General features: G+C 36.9%; 1 protein-coding gene across 2 annotated transcripts in view; it reads left to right on the top strand.

The window, feature by feature from the left end:
* Positions 1-14,448, top strand: part of LOC116292546 (Golgi apparatus protein 1) — a 34,354-nt gene extending 19,906 nt beyond the window's left edge. For both annotated transcript variants that reach the window (XM_031699887.2, XM_031699886.2), the window contains 11 exons: positions 1,348-1,440; positions 2,596-2,667; positions 3,752-3,817; positions 4,637-4,716; positions 5,284-5,327; positions 6,028-6,146; positions 7,402-7,503; positions 8,299-8,397; positions 10,076-10,196; positions 11,139-11,242; positions 12,215-14,448. In XM_031699887.2, coding sequence (XP_031555747.2) covers positions 1,348-1,440; positions 2,596-2,667; positions 3,752-3,817; positions 4,637-4,716; positions 5,284-5,327; positions 6,028-6,146; positions 7,402-7,503; positions 8,299-8,397; positions 10,076-10,196; positions 11,139-11,242; positions 12,215-12,382 — 1,068 coding nt within the window. In that variant the 3' untranslated portion in view covers positions 12,383-14,448. The remainder of the gene's footprint in view (positions 1-1,347; positions 1,441-2,595; positions 2,668-3,751; positions 3,818-4,636; positions 4,717-5,283; positions 5,328-6,027; positions 6,147-7,401; positions 7,504-8,298; positions 8,398-10,075; positions 10,197-11,138; positions 11,243-12,214) is intronic.
* The last annotated feature ends 1,333 nt before the right edge of the window (positions 14,449-15,781 follow it).

Raw genomic sequence — 15,781 nt, 5'->3', positions numbered from 1 at the left:
ATTTGGAGGACAGAAGAAAATAATTTCAATCTCAATTGGAAACCTATTATGTCCTCCCAATTGAGCTGCATTCTGAAGTACTGCAAGGGGTCTATTACTTTAAATAGATGCAGATGCTGTTTTTGTTGTTGATGGTATTAAAATTGCTCCTGCTGATGTTGTTATTTTTGTTGATATTGTTGTTGTTTCTCTCATTTTGATGCTAATGTGGTTTTGTAGTTAGACTTTTTTATGTTGTTGCTGTTGTTAATAATGGTGTTAATGGTCTTATAGTTAGATTTGTTATGTTGTAGCTGTGTCATTGTTGTTGATGAAGTTAACTATGTTGCAGTTGTCATTGTTGATCAAGTTGCCTGTGTTGTTGTTGTCACATGTGTTGATGGTGCTACAGTCATTGTTGTTGATGGTGTTGTTGTGTTGTTGTTGTCACGTGTGTTGATGGTGCTACAGTCATTGTTGTTGATCAAATTGCCTGTGTAGTTGTTGTCACATGTGTTGATGGTGCTACAGTCATTGTAGTTGATGGTGTTGTTGTGTTGTTGTTGTCACGTGTGTTGATGGTGCTACAGTCATTGTTGTTGATCAAATTGCCTGTGTTGTTGTTGTCACGTGTGTTGATGGTGCTACAGTCATTGTTGTTGATGGTGTTGTTGCTGTTGTTGTTGTCACGTGTGTTGATGGTGCTACAGTCATTGTTGTTGATGGTGTTGTTGCTATTGTTGTTGTCACGTGTGTTGATGGTGCTACAGTCATTGTTGTTGATGGTGTTGTGTTGTTGTTGTCACGTGTGTTGATGGTGCTACAGTCATTGTTGTTGATGGTGTTGTTGCTGTTGTTGTTGTCACGTGTGTTGATGGTGCTACAGTCATTGTTGTTGATGGTGTTGTTGCTGTTGTTGTTGTCACCTGTGTTGATGGTGCTACAGTCATTGTTGTTGATGGTGTTGTTGTGTTGTTGTTGTCACCTGTGTTGATGTCACTGCATTCATCATTGTTGTTAAATTCGTTGCTGTTCTGTTTGTTGTTCTTGACAACATCATTGTGTTGTTCTTACACTAATCCCTAATGTCAATATTATATATTCATATTACAAGATCCTTGAATATTTCTGTTTTCACTTACTGCAGTATTCCATATTCTGCGAGCTCAGATATTCCAACAGCTTGTCGTGAAATTGTTTTTTCACTGCCGCCAGTCAATGACATAAAAGGTACCAACTGATTATTTTTGATTGACGGCGGTGAAAAACCAAATTTCAGTGCGCAACTCACAACTACTGAGTTTCTAGAATATGGAAAACTGCAGTAATGTTGATTTTTTAAAAATCATTTTATGAATTTCTTTTTAGGGAGAAAACATTCATTTTGACCCTGAATTATTTGGTGCTTGTAGTAGTGATGCTAAAAAACTTTGTTCTCACGTCACAGCGGGACAGGCTAAGGTAAAAATGGCTTCTCTAAGGCAATAATTACATACCTATTTTCGTTTATCGAAGTAAAAATATTTGTATTATGATCATCCAAGTGGATGTAGTCCTGAGAAGGACTGTTTGATGTGACTGACATTTCGACAACCTGAGCGGAAGTCATCTCCAGAGTCAAGTGAAGAATAAAATCAGATTGGTCATATTTATACTGCCACGACAACAATAGTCTAATTACCTGGATTTGCGTAATTGGCGGCGTATTATAATATTATAATAGGCTTATCAGAAACAATAACACTGCCCATAACACCCCCCACAACACTGAAGCAGCGATGCGCACTCATTAGACCCACTTTCATTCACCTGGGTTCAGACCATTCTATACAATACACCTATTTTCATTTTTACAAGCCAAGAAACCACATACATCTAAGCCTTTTAGTTGCTACATTAAAACGTTATGATAAATTTGGTCTGGGCTCTCTATGTGTTAAACATATTACGTCGATTAATAGTGATCTTACGATGCATAACGGAAGCATGAAAGGTCATGACGTGAGCACGTTTTTAAAAACCGTTTTTTTGTGTGTGTGCACACTGTTGTCCTTGCCTTTGCCTTCATAGATAGAAGGTGAAAAAAGCACCAATTGATGCTATCATGGCCTTTGCCTTCATAGCTAGAAGGTGAAAAAGCACCAACTGATGCTTTCATGGCCTTATGCATAACAGAGAGCAAAATGGATATGTGAAGCAGTGATTTTCTAGAGAAGATGGCAATGGCAATGGCAAGGACAACGACATGCAAAAAAATGTGCTTGTGTTATCTTCGGGCCTCATCATCCTTGCTCCTGTTTTGGATCTTAAGGTCCCTAATAAGGTTGATATTAAGGAAATATTCATCTAAGGCTATTGCAGTACTAAACCAGGTTGTAAACCAAGGTCTGATTGCTTTAATGCAAAACTAAAAGCAAAGAAATTAAAATTATCAGTGTGAGCCAACATATTTCTGATAGAAACTCTGCCAAATTCACAGGAGAGAGCCATTTCAGCCGAGTTAGTTTACACTGGAAGAAAAAATTAATGATTTAAATATGATTAGATTAGTTATGTGGCTGTTTTCTTTAAAATTATGCATTTATGAAAAATGTTTTTTGAATTTTCTTTCTGCAGGTGTTGGAGTGCCTCAAGGATAACTTTGACTCTCTTCAAGAGAAATGCCAGGAACAAATCTTTGAACGAGAGGTTGGTGCCAATGCATAAATAGAGGCTTTGCGCTGGGATCTCCTGATGGCAGCAGTTAATCCCAAAACCAGAAAAAACAGAAACAATGGGTTGGGGTACAAATAATGACTTAAATAACCAAAGCTTATTACAAAATGCAAATCTAAATTCTGTACGAATATAAAATAAATACCCCACTCAAGAGGGTGGGAGGGTAAGGTTTCCTTGGTTATCACAGGAGGCACAATGACAGAACCCTTTTCCTCTAGAAATGGAATTCTTTCTCATGTGAATCAGATTAGACCAGATTCAGTTGTTCCTGCCTCCTGTCATGGCTGCCATCACATGATTTAATAAGAAGCCCAGAAAATGACAATAACATTTCACGTTGTTACAATGTTGTTTATTACCCACTAATAGAGATATTTAGCAAACAATTTTGGTGAAAGAGGATGGCATGGAGGCTGACAAATAGCTTTCAAAAATGACAGCTGATGTTCTCACAACATTTGGAACAAGACATTGAAAAGAGTTGTCCTCAATGTTTTGTCAATGGTCTTTTGAAAACCATTTGTCAGCTTGCACCATCCTCTTTTAAATAGTGTTGTGCTTACTAAATCTCTTTATAAAATTAGATTTCTCTTGTAATTTGGAGCCTGGACCCGGCTAGGCAATTATATTGTTGTTATGGTTGTTAGACTCAAGAGAGCTATAGGAATAACTGTTATAAATCTCATGTTTTGATTGGTTGGGAGTGCTTGCTTTTTGAGACCACACAGCACATGCATGCACTTTCAGTTGCATCATTCCTATGCAAAATAATGGTTATTGTAATTTGTATGTTATAAAAGAAAAAAAAACTTGCTTGCTGTGCTGTGTGACATTATAGAGCATTTGGGGGTTGGCAAAACACTTGAGAAGTGTCGAGAAACACTCCGCTATGCATCATGCTTCTCCTAACACTTCTCTCATGTTCTGCCAACCCCTGCATGCTTTATAACTGCACACAGCATGTGCATGTGTTTTCTATTTCTTCCCTAATAAATTAGCATACATCCCACTGTAAGCTGTAACTTGTTAACTTTTTCCAATTTTTACATTTCAGAAAAAAGAAATGCAGATGCCTGATATTGATTTCCAGTTGGTCAAGACCTGCCAGAGAGCAATTGAGGTGAAGATTTTGTATACACCTAAAAAACATTGTAGGTCGGAGATCTGAAATCTGTAATCCAAGACCATTTGAATCAAATTGTGGACTGTGAGTGGCGAATTTAAGGAAATGAATAATTATTTTGTCTTTGTAATAATTAGTATTACACAATAAATTAATATTATCTAAATATGCGACACCTTTGAGCCATGACCTGTGCTGGGAATTGGTCTGAAATTTCAGAACTCCAACCAACAATGTTTTTTGAAATAAGTTTATTTAGTTATATTTCAAAGCTCTGCCTTGGACTGGAACTAATTGCTTGGACTTGAAATCCCGTCCAGTCCGATATTGGAGGCTTTGAAATGACTTCTCATGCTCATTAATTATTTGACTTGGAGTAGCTGGAACAAAATTAATTCAGTCACAGGACTTTACCAGGTTTCAAGTAACATCATGTGACCCAAAAATAGCCCATTGATTGGCTGGTTTACTCATGAATTATTAATGAGTATGAGAAGATATCTGTAATATTTTTCTTGTGGTAACACCAAGGTTGTGAAAAATCTCATTTTTCATTGTGACAGTCTTCAAGGCCGAATCAAGGCCAGAATCCATTGCATACTTCTCTTTGTTCAGTTAATAAGCACTAGCTGTCTTGCAAGGCAATTACCTTTTCAATGAGAAAGAAACTTCTTGAAGCCTTCTGGTAGTTTGAATGATGTCATCATGCAAAATGCCTGTTGGATTGGCTTTCAAAGAAATGCAAAATACACCAGCTTCAGATTGTTAGCTTAACGTTCAATAGTTCAAATTATGTTTGTTTGTCATTTTGTGCAGCACTTCTGTTCTGATGTGGAACCAAATGAGCTCTTGAAATGCTTGAAGGAGCACAAACATGAACCAAAGATGGATCCCAAGTTAGTTGTTATTCCCTTTTATAATTTATTCATTTATTCTGTCCCCATTCATCCATCTACTTTCCTTCTCATTCATCTATTCATCCTATCCTATCCTATCCTATCCCAAGAATTCATCCATCCATCTACCAGATACTTCTCAATAAACATTTCCATTTATTCCATTCATCCCATCCCATCCCATCCCATCCCTCTCTATACACATTTCCAATCAATCCATTTATCCTATCTCATCCCAAGAGTTCATCCATCCATCTACCATCCTTAATAAACATTTCCTTTCAACCCATTAACTTCTATCCTATCCCAAGAATTCATCCATCCATCTACCATCCTTCTCTATAAACATTTCCCTTCAATCTATTCATCCCATCCATCCATTTATTTATTTATTCACTCCAACCATTCCATTCATTTTTCTTTCCCATCTCATTAACCCTTCCCAACAATCCATTCATTCTATCCCATTGGTTCATCTCATTAGTCCATCCTTTTTTTGTACAAAATCTGAAACAAGTTAAAAGACAATAAATCACTTTTAACAGAATCATAATTGTTCTTGTTCAGATGTCGTAGCATGGTGACAAAGAGACAAAAGACACAATACAGAGGTATGTGATTAATGATGGTAATATCTATTATCTATCAGTTTTCTCTGTAATCACAGAGTGGGACAATCATGAATGGAACCCTCAGAACCATGCTAGGTGAAAGCCCAAGATCGAATTAGAATTTAGAAGTTGGTTTTTGGGAAGGGAGGAAACCGGAGAACCCGGAGAAAAACCCTTGAAGCACAGGAGAGAACCAACAAACAACTCAACTCACATACAACACCGAGCTCTTAGGGACTCAAACCCGGGTCGCATTGATGAGAGGTGAAGACTCTCACCACTACGCCACCTGTGCTTCCCAAATAGAATTTAGTGGAATACAATTTGGTCTTTAAATTATACAAGTGATTACAAAATCCCATGACCACATAGTGCAATTTAAAGTAATAGTGCAATTGAATAATAATGATAATGGGAGGTTCTCATATAGTGCATTTATACATGGTCTCAATACATTTTACATTTTTATGACTAGTGGAGGACTTTACAGGCTGCGTATTAGTCAACTAAAAGCCAGCGTGAACCGTTGGTGGATCACTCTGTTTTTGACTGCATCATTCCCTTTGCTTGGTCCACTGATGTTCCAAAGTCCTCCTTAAAACAGCCCCATGACACAATAAGTTCTGCAATTCCAGAAAGGCTAATAAAAATCCAGCATGTGTTGACTTTAAGTAGCAATTTTGATGTTTGATTTTGCTAGATGATCAACTAGACCCAGAGTTACAAGGAGCCTGTAAGAGAGACATGAAAAAGTTCTGCAAAGGTGTTGATAAACATGGCGATGGTCAGATGGTTGGCTGCCTTAAGAAGCACATCGATGTAAGTTGATATCTTTAGTTCTCCAATTTTTTAGAATTTTAATTGCCCTATTTCACTATGACGTCACTGCTTGTTTATGTGGGGGATAGAATCATCAAATCCAATAGAAAATTCAACAAAATTTGCTCCTAGCGAAACAGTTTAATCAAAAATGGCCTGGTTTTCAGATATAATATGTGTTAATATGTACTAAAAAATATTCTGAGCGTTTGCTGGCTATTCTACTTCTCTTCATGGATTGATACGTGTTTAGAACAATTTTCGGTGAATTTGCATTGATTTGACCCCCTCTGATGACCATGATCCTTTGCGTTTAAACAATAGATTGTTTTGGTGTGACGTCATAGTGAAATAGGCCAATTGGCTGATTTTTTTTTTGTGCAATGTAATTGGTCTGACAGTGCCATGACTTTGGCGTGACTATGTTCGCACTGTGTTTATGCCATGTTCCGGGTATTTGATTGAATAGAGAGTAAATTCTAATGCAATGTGTTTGCCTGGCTTTCTCCCCCATGTTGTGTCAACTCCATGTTCATGCTGTGAGCTTTTCAGATTTAAACTGCTCTATAGAGGATATTACATGGCAGCGTGGAGATACAGATTTTATCTTTGAGTGTTGAGGTGATATCTTACTAGTGAGAGCAGAGAACAAGTAAGATATTCTCAACTCAAGAATGTAAAATCCATATCTCCATTGTAATCGTTCACTTGTTTACAAATGAAGATATAATATAAAATAAAAAATACAAATACAAATACAAATACAAACAACTCACAAAACAAACTTGACTCAGTGGTGACTAACAGCACCATAGCAATGCATTCAACCCATAGCCACAACACATCAAACAAACTTGACTAAGTGGTGACTGACAGCACCATAGCAATGCATTCAACCCATAGCCACAACACATCAAACAAACTCTAAGTATTCCTATAATGTTCCCAGAAATCAAACAAGTGACTCGTCTCAGTAAAAAAAGGTTGAAGTTTTACCATTAAATCATGGCCATAAAGATAGACTTTTGCTTAGACCCCTTGGACTGAGTCTAGAGGGGAATTGTTCTGGGGGACAAAACAATGGATTTTTTTTCCATAAGAAAAGATGCCCTATTATTGTGTCCCCCAGAACAATTTCTCTAGGAAATCAATGCAAGGGGTCTATTCACTGTATGGAGTTCAAGAAAAAATCTATTCCTTCAGGGACTGTGAGATCGATTATTTACAATTTGGTTTGTTTTGTTTTGTTTTGTAGAGACTTTCTGAAGACTGTGAAGCTTACATCCGCTCTGTTATGCACGAGGAAGCTTTGGACTATCGCCTTGATCCTGTTCTTTCCAGAGTCTGCCAAAAAGAGGTACTTGTTGCGTCTCTTTGTTAACATTCTTTTTATCTATAATGTATATATAATGTAATATTCAAACAATTTCCTAAGATACTGGACTGAAAAATTTTTTTCTTATTTTCATTCTTCTCTTTCAATAATTATTATTACATTGTCCCTTCTTTTCAAAATGCTTAGATTTCTTTCATCATATCATTCCCATTTTCTTTTCCCATTCTCTAAGTAAATTAAAATTTTTTTTTTCAAAAGTCAATACATTTTCTGTAACACCAAACTTCTTGATGTTCTGTATGCACAAAATTAACTCAGAATAAACTGATAATCAGTATTGTACAGCTAAAAGCAGTGTACATTCAGGCCCCGTCCACACGTATCTGGAAATTATTTTTTGTGGATACGAAAATGTTTGCGTCCACACACAGCACATTCGAATCGTTTTCACCATCCACACGTATCTGTTTTCCTAAAATTTGCGGATACGGACACAAAAATTTGCGGACACGTGTGGATGCAACCCATATCCGTAAAAAAAATATTTGTGGATAAAAAAATTTCCGGATATGTGTGGACGGGGCCTCAATTGAAGAACGTTTTTACTTTGGTAAGGGCTATAGGAAAATAGATAATTTCTTATTTTCCTCAGTCTTTTGTTAGTGTTACCTGGGCTCATTTCAAATGCTGAACTTCACATGAGCTGAACCTAATGACACCAAAGAAGACCACCTTAGCTTGTTATCCATTGTTTCAATTAGGTTTGGTTCATGTGAAGTTTGGTTTATCTGACTTATTAACAAATCTTGTCTTCAGGTTGGATTGCTTTGCGACAACATTGAACCAGGCAAAGGCAAAGTAGAGGAATGCTTGAGAGACAATCTGAGGAAAATAACAAATAATAAATGCTATGTGGTGAGTAGACATGATGTTCAGTTGATGATTATTAGTTTCAAAGCAATCTTAATAGAATAATGATATGTCAGTAATGGATAATGAAACTAAAGCGTGGTTTTCACTAGCGACATAAGCATAAGCATAAACACAGACATAAGCGTATCAAGCCCACTCACTTCTCTGTTGACGTCCTCACTGTGACATAAGCATAAGCATAGGCACAAGAATCAAAGCAATCCCCTTCCTTTTATGCTTCTGCTTGTGCTTATGCTTATGCTTATGTCATAGTGAAAACCACGCTTAATGGAATAGATATAGGGAACTCGGAAAACTTTTTGAGCCCCAGATGGGAATTAAACCCAAATATCGTTATTCAAGTTTAAAAATAAGAAACTGGTCATTATTTAGAGGCGAGGGGGGTGCTTAGAGGGGAGGGGGTTGCTTAGAGAGGAGAGGGTGCTTAGAGGGGAAGGGGGTGCTTATAGAGGAGGGGGTGCTTAGAGAGGAGAGGTGCAGGTGCTGGTGCAATTTTATGCAGGACGAGATCAGGGGGCCATATATATCTATGCAACTAAAAGTGTGTGTGTTTGTAGGCTTGTATTTAGCTTGGGGGGGGGGGGGATAAGAAAATCATAAAATAAGGGGGGCCAGGAAAAAGGAAACATGGCATATCTAATTTTGCACTGCCCCCCCCCCCCCCAAATAATAACCAGTCCCTTATATTTAAAAACTTCAAAGAAGGATGGCTAGCCTCTCAATCCATCCCCCTGAATTCACTCTTGCAGTCTTTATTTTACTTATAAATAATATCTGAATTTTTGCTATTGATTTGTAAAACAATGGACTTTCAAGGTGCTGATACATGGCGCAACATTACATGCAACTTTGCAAGCAACAAATTTGAATCGGGGTGACACAGATTGCAACAAAATCACGCAACATCGCTTGTTTCAGCCTGCTATGTTAAGATATTTGGTCAGCAGTTATAAATTTGGTGCAAGCTGATTGGCTGGAAATTTCAAAATGTTGCAGTTAATGTCGCAACCATGTTCACATGATGAAATTTGTTTCTTGCAATGTTGCAAGAATAGAGTGCAATTCAACTTCAGATTTGTTGCATGCAACGTTGCAACAAGTTTGGTGAGAAACGCTGCAACAGTCCTGTTGCGTGCAATGTTGCATGTGATGTTGCACTGTGTGTCAGCACCTTCAGGGACAAGATGCTTGTGGAAAAAATTTGGGGCATTCATTGGTTGCGGAAGGTGTGGAGGAGGGGGATTACAGTCCCCCACCCACCCTACTTTTTCCCTTTTTCTCATACTAGTCTCTTATATTTTCCAATCTTAGCCCCCATTTTTCCCATCCTAGTCTCCATTTTAGCTCCCCCATGTTCTAGAGCGTTCCGTGACCCCTAGCACTAAGATTGAGATAGATTAAGAGATAAGACGACGCATTGGAATAAAATAGCATTTAAAATTAAACGATGAAAGGCTTTGAAACTGATCTAAAACAGTTCTTAAAACATTCAAACTGAATTTTCAGTTAACTCTGATTTTATTGATTGCCACAATGGCGCTTAGTATCAGATTTTTTATCAATGAATAATGAAGCTAATGGAATAGACATAGGGAATTTTTTTCCTTTAGTTTTGTTATTCATTATTAAACATATCATTATTCTATTATTATTTATTCAGGAGGTAATTAGAACCATGAAGGAGGGCAGAACAGACATCTATGCTGACCCTGTTCTCCATGAAGCATGTGTTACAGACCTGATGCATTATTGCGAAGAGGTTCCCCCAGGACATGGCAGAGGTATGAAATTCATAATAGGTCACTTGCATTATGGCATATAGGCATTATAGTGTCATTTACTACAGCTACCAGAATCCCTTGCGCACTTTCTTTTGTTCAGTTAATTAGCACCAATTGTCTTACTATTCTCATGAGGAAATACAAATTTGAATGAGAAAGAAAAGAAGCATTTTGGTAGTAAAATGATACCATCATGCAAAATGGCATATTTCTCTGAATAGACCCCTTGCATGTGACATCAAAGCAGCTTATTTTGGAGGACAAAACAAAAGAATTTCAATCTCCTGAGAATTGGAAACCTATTGTCATGTCCTCCAAATTGAGCTGCATTCCTACATACTGCAAGGGGTCTGTGAACCTGATCCTTAGTGACCTCAAATACTTGTTTTAAGGAGCAAGTGTGGCTTGGTTGGTTAGTGTGCTGCCTGCTAAACAAGAGGTCCATACTTTGATCCTCAGTGACCTCACACACACCTGTTTTAATGAGCAAGTGTGGCTTGATTGGTTAGTGTGCTGCCTGCTAAGCAAGAGGTCCATAGTTTAATCCTCAGTGACCTCACACACTTGTTTTAAGGAGCAAGTGTGGCTTGGTTGGTTAGTGTGCTGCCTGCTAAGCAAGAGGTCCATACTTTGATCCTCAGTGACCTCACACACTTGTTTTAAGGAGCAAGTGTGGCTTGGTAGGTTAGTACTCTGCCTGCTTAGCTTTAGAGGTCCATATTTAGATCCAGATTGACCTTAAACACTTGATTAGGCACTGAATAAAGAAGAAAAGATTTATCTACAAGTTTCTAAAGCTTGGGAGGGTTTGTGTACAGCATGCTGTAATATATCTTTCTGGAAATTTCTGGGTAATAAATAAGAAAATATTACATGGATTTCCCTCCATGGGTGCGGAGTATTCTCAATGATTGTAACTAATTCCCGTATTTTCTCTTGCAGTAATGCAGTGCCTGTTGGAAATAAAGACTAAAAAGAGATATCGACTTAGCAAGAGCTGTAATTCTTTGCTTAATACCAGAATGAAAATGTGGGGTGTTGGAAAGGTAAGCGTGAATAGTTCAACTTTTCTTTGACTTGAAATTCTGAGTGATTATCTTTTCATTTCCCAGAAAATGAGATGAGAAATTTGTGAAAAAATAGCACAGGCATTTTTTATTCACACATATCTGATTTCATACATGTGTGATATTAGTGGACTAGATTCTACATATAATATTTGTGAGAAGGTTTTCAGGTACCACCTTCTGCAGCAACCAGCAATCATGAGCATCATCAATTAAATCAATCAGTCCATCAGTTAGTCACTCCATCCATCCATTCATCCATCCCTCCCTCCCTCCCTCCCTCCCTCTTTCCCTCCCTCCCTCTTTCCCTCCCTCCCTCTTTCCCTCCCTCCATCCATCCATCCATCCATCCATCCTTTCATCCATCCATCCATCCATCCATCCATCCATCCATCCATCCATCCATCCACCCACCCACCCACCCACCCACCCATCCATCCATCCATCCATCCATTCATTCATCCATCCATCCATCCACCCATCCACCCATCCACCCACCCACCCACCAATTTTATTTAAGAGAATGATACTCAATAACAAATCTACCAAATCTCATCAACGTCATCGTGATTATCATCACTATCATCATCAACAACTCTTAATATTTATATTACCATCATCAAGGTATCATCATCACCATCATCATTATCACCATCATTGTCATCTTCATGAATGGCATCATCACTAATCATCATCACCACTTGTCATCAGCATCAGTTATTCTAATCCTTCATTACCATCATCAAGGCATCATCATCATCGGCATCACCATCACCATGAACAATGTCATCTTCATCACTGCAATGACTATCAATCACTAATGCAAGCGAAAGTACATCTAGCATATACTAATACAGAATAACGACACTTTGATGGTGTCATTTATGTTCAGTTATAAACTGACTGTCATTGATCATAATTGTTCTCATCTGTTCTCTCATTTCCTTCCAGATCGCTCAGTTTGAAACTTTAAGTGACGTTGCCTTATCCCTCTCCGCTTCACCTTCCAAAAACTACTTCTTCATGGTCATCGCTATCGCACTTGCTATAATATTCTTAGGCGGGTTAGTCTTTGGACGTATCTCCAAGAGAGTCAAGAGAGAGATTAAGGACCGGTGATCTTTCTATTAATCTTAAAGGGACCATAAACAATTGCTTTACTTTTTTGATATTGAATAAGCATTCAAGTCAACGAACAATGGAGAAACTCGATTATTCTTCCCCTTAGTCTTAACTTTGCTATTTATAGCCTAAGTTTTCAAATAGGGATTTTGCTTTCTCTAAGGGAATGTTTAATGAAAAAATACTTCAAGATGGAGCACCCATGGGTATTCCAAACTGAGGCTAGCAAAATACAAAAAAATCTCACCTATCGATGGAATTTGTGATATTTTTTGTATTTTCCTGTTAACCTCGCATACAGGATGGTTTCAAAATGGCTCCATACAATATAGCATTTGAAGGATTAATCAACGCTTTCAAATAGTTTCTTAGTTAGGAAATTTCACATACGTAGCAGTTATTCAATTATTTGTTCGTAAAATGGAAAAAAAAACAACATGAAAATATCATAAAACTATAGTAATGAGATAACTAACAAAATAAGGATAATATAATGTGTTGAAATGTTAAAATTCTCATAGATTTATGAGCAGAACATAAAGCATCTGGATTTGACATTGTATCTTATGAGCACGACAAACTCACTCGGACGATCCAGGGCTATCCCAAGTGCCTTTGCGAGCTTATTATTACTCCGGTTTTAATTTCATTAAATTTCATTTAATTTTATTAATTTCAGCTGTTAAAATGGACATTCTTTAAATATTTCACTCGCAATGTATGTTGGGATAGCCCTGGATCTTCCTCTGGTTCACTCTAGAATTGGACTGGAAGCAACATACGCAGACTCAGTAGCACATTTATCACCTAGGTGCGGAAAAAAAACAAGCGCTAGTGTACTGTTGATATGCTTGTACGCTAGATACTGAGTCCATGTGTTGCTTCGGACTCCATTGCCCATGCTAGGTTTAACCAATCGTTGTCTTAAGTGTACATGATTCTGAAGATCAATCGAGGACTTCAATGACTTTATTGCATTGTAAATGGCACAATTTTGGGGCTGGTAAGTGTGTTGAATAATTTTACATTCGTTTTAATATTGCATAATTATATTTTAATGCACCATAAAGGCACTACAGACTCGGCATAGATGTAAGGTTAGCACATTTTGTATGCATGTTATGTATTCACAGTAAACACACACTCACAAAGTTCGTTAGAAAGTAATTTGTTTAACAAAAATAGTCGATTCCTTACCATGATTTTACCACATGTCATAACATTGAACAGTCGTACACCGAATGCAAATATGACATTGGATTTGAATTGCTATTGTTCTGGATTGACCAGTCTTATGTCCACGTGGAAACAAAAGTGTTTTCACATGTATGAGAAACTACAACAATAGTTATTCAAACTCCTCGCAAATTTTGCATTGCGGTTATAAAGGAATTCTCTGGTATAAATCTAATACATTCAGAAATAGGTGTAAAATGCTAAACCATACTTTTTAAAATAACCAAGTTCTTTCGCGCGCTCTGATATGTCGACACCATTTAAGGCGAGAGTATCTAAAACGCGTCTTTTCATTGCGAGCGCGCTCTTTCTGAATTTGAAGTCTCGTAGGAAAAATAAAACAGTATTTTTGGTGAATTTATTATTTTAAAATAGAGATGAAAAACAGTCTTCCGTTTTAGATACTCTGATCTAAACATGGGATGCCGAGAGAGTACTTGAGAATCTGGAAAACTGAGGCTACTCGTGTTGGTTTCCTACGCTTCTCTCGTGGGCATACCCTCTATCGGTGTCTACACATTTGCGCATTAGTATGGTGTATGGCACCAACTAGGGCTCAATAGTAGAGTGAAGTCATTAAACCCGTGCAATAGATATTAGACTAATACACTTTAGTAGACCCTTATTCCATTGTCTACTTTTGTGTTTATTTGATTTTTATCACGGGTTGAATGCCATTATCTTGCTTATCAATAACCAAGTTCCTTATAAATACAGTCAGTTATAACACAGTAATAATGACAGCGAAGGGACAAACTACATTTAAATATAAAAGTATTTGTAGAATGTAATATGTGTTCAAATAAAAATTAAGCTAAAAAGCTAAAGTTTTGTTTGTTTATCTTTTCATTCATTCATTCATTCATTCTTTCTTTTTCTTTGACTTTTTCTTTGACTTTTCCTTTTCAGGAATGTGGGAATATAGATAAATGAGGATGATTAAAAGTAGAAGTCTAGAATTAGAAGTATATTTTAACAAAAACAAAGCAACAACAGCTATGATAAATAATTATAAGAGGACAGACAGAATGACGAATCGTTCGCGCACGAAGCCAGCGCACTCTTGGAACCGGTTTTTTTTAACATTTTCTCCTTGTTTTTAGATAAATATTTTTGGTTTAATTTTTTTTAGAAAAGAAATCGCTCATAGATTTCAATTTACTCTACTCTTATCAATCTTAGATGGCGTCTTCAAATGTTGAAAACTCCTGAGGAAACACGAGCAGAGCGTGCGCAACCATCTCTTCGTGCCCTTCTGGAACAAGGTTAAAGAAGGTAAGTTATAGATATTTATATATTTAGTTATCAATTTTGGGACCGCTTGTCTTTATATTCACTGTTATAATTGTAATAGTTAATATTAAATATAGTTTACTGCTACCTTAATTCAAGAACAAACCACAGGCAACCCAGACTGGATTTTTTTTGCCCTTCTTATTATCAAACTTCTCAAAGCTTTTCCAAACTTTTATCAATGCGGTTATTTAGCGCATTAAAGAGGTGTTATTCATGTAAGTTTTATTGAAAACGAAAATCAAAAACATACAAAAATATGCAAAAGTGTAAAAACAGTAGACCGCTGACTAGGTTACTGCAGGCCAGAAAATTCCTTCACTTATAACACAATCGCTTTCCTATAGATGGAAAAAATAGCTTTAGAAACGTAAAGCCCTCATCCTTAGCTTTCTTTTAGTGTATATTTTGCTTAGAAAAAGCCAGTTTTTAAATTGACGAAAATTTGGGACCTTCGAAAAAACGCGATTTTAGGGGTCGCAACTTCACAAGCCTTGTTTTCTATAAAATTAAACGAAAAGTCCAAATTTTTTTGGACCAAGATTTAAAGCTAAGAAATAAGTTTCTAATGCATCTAGCAGTTTTTGAGAGAAGTCATTAGTTTTTCTTCTATAAAGCGTTTTTTGGCGATGATTGGATTTTGGGATCCCTGTGGTAAAAAGATACAGGCTCATTTGGCCAGAAATCTGACTTTTCTTTGCGATAAATGGAGTTATGTGAAAACATTTTCACGAAAAACGAAAGAAAAAGGGGGGAATTTCTTTTGCTCATGCACATATCATCTTAAACAATTTTTTTTACATAAAAAATTATTAATTGCAAAGAAAAAGTAATTTTTCTTGACTAATGGACCTTCGCTGTTTTAAA

Source organism: Actinia tenebrosa, unplaced genomic scaffold, assembly GCF_029948245.1.
Source record: "Actinia tenebrosa isolate PJP-AT-01 unplaced genomic scaffold, QUT_ActTen_1.0 PGA_scaffold2__45_contigs__length_23673736, whole genome shotgun sequence".
NCBI classification, from domain to species: domain Eukaryota; kingdom Metazoa; phylum Cnidaria; class Anthozoa; order Actiniaria; family Actiniidae; genus Actinia; species Actinia tenebrosa.
Note: the sequence above shows the minus strand (reverse complement) of the source record. Positions and strands in the feature narration are given on the sequence as shown.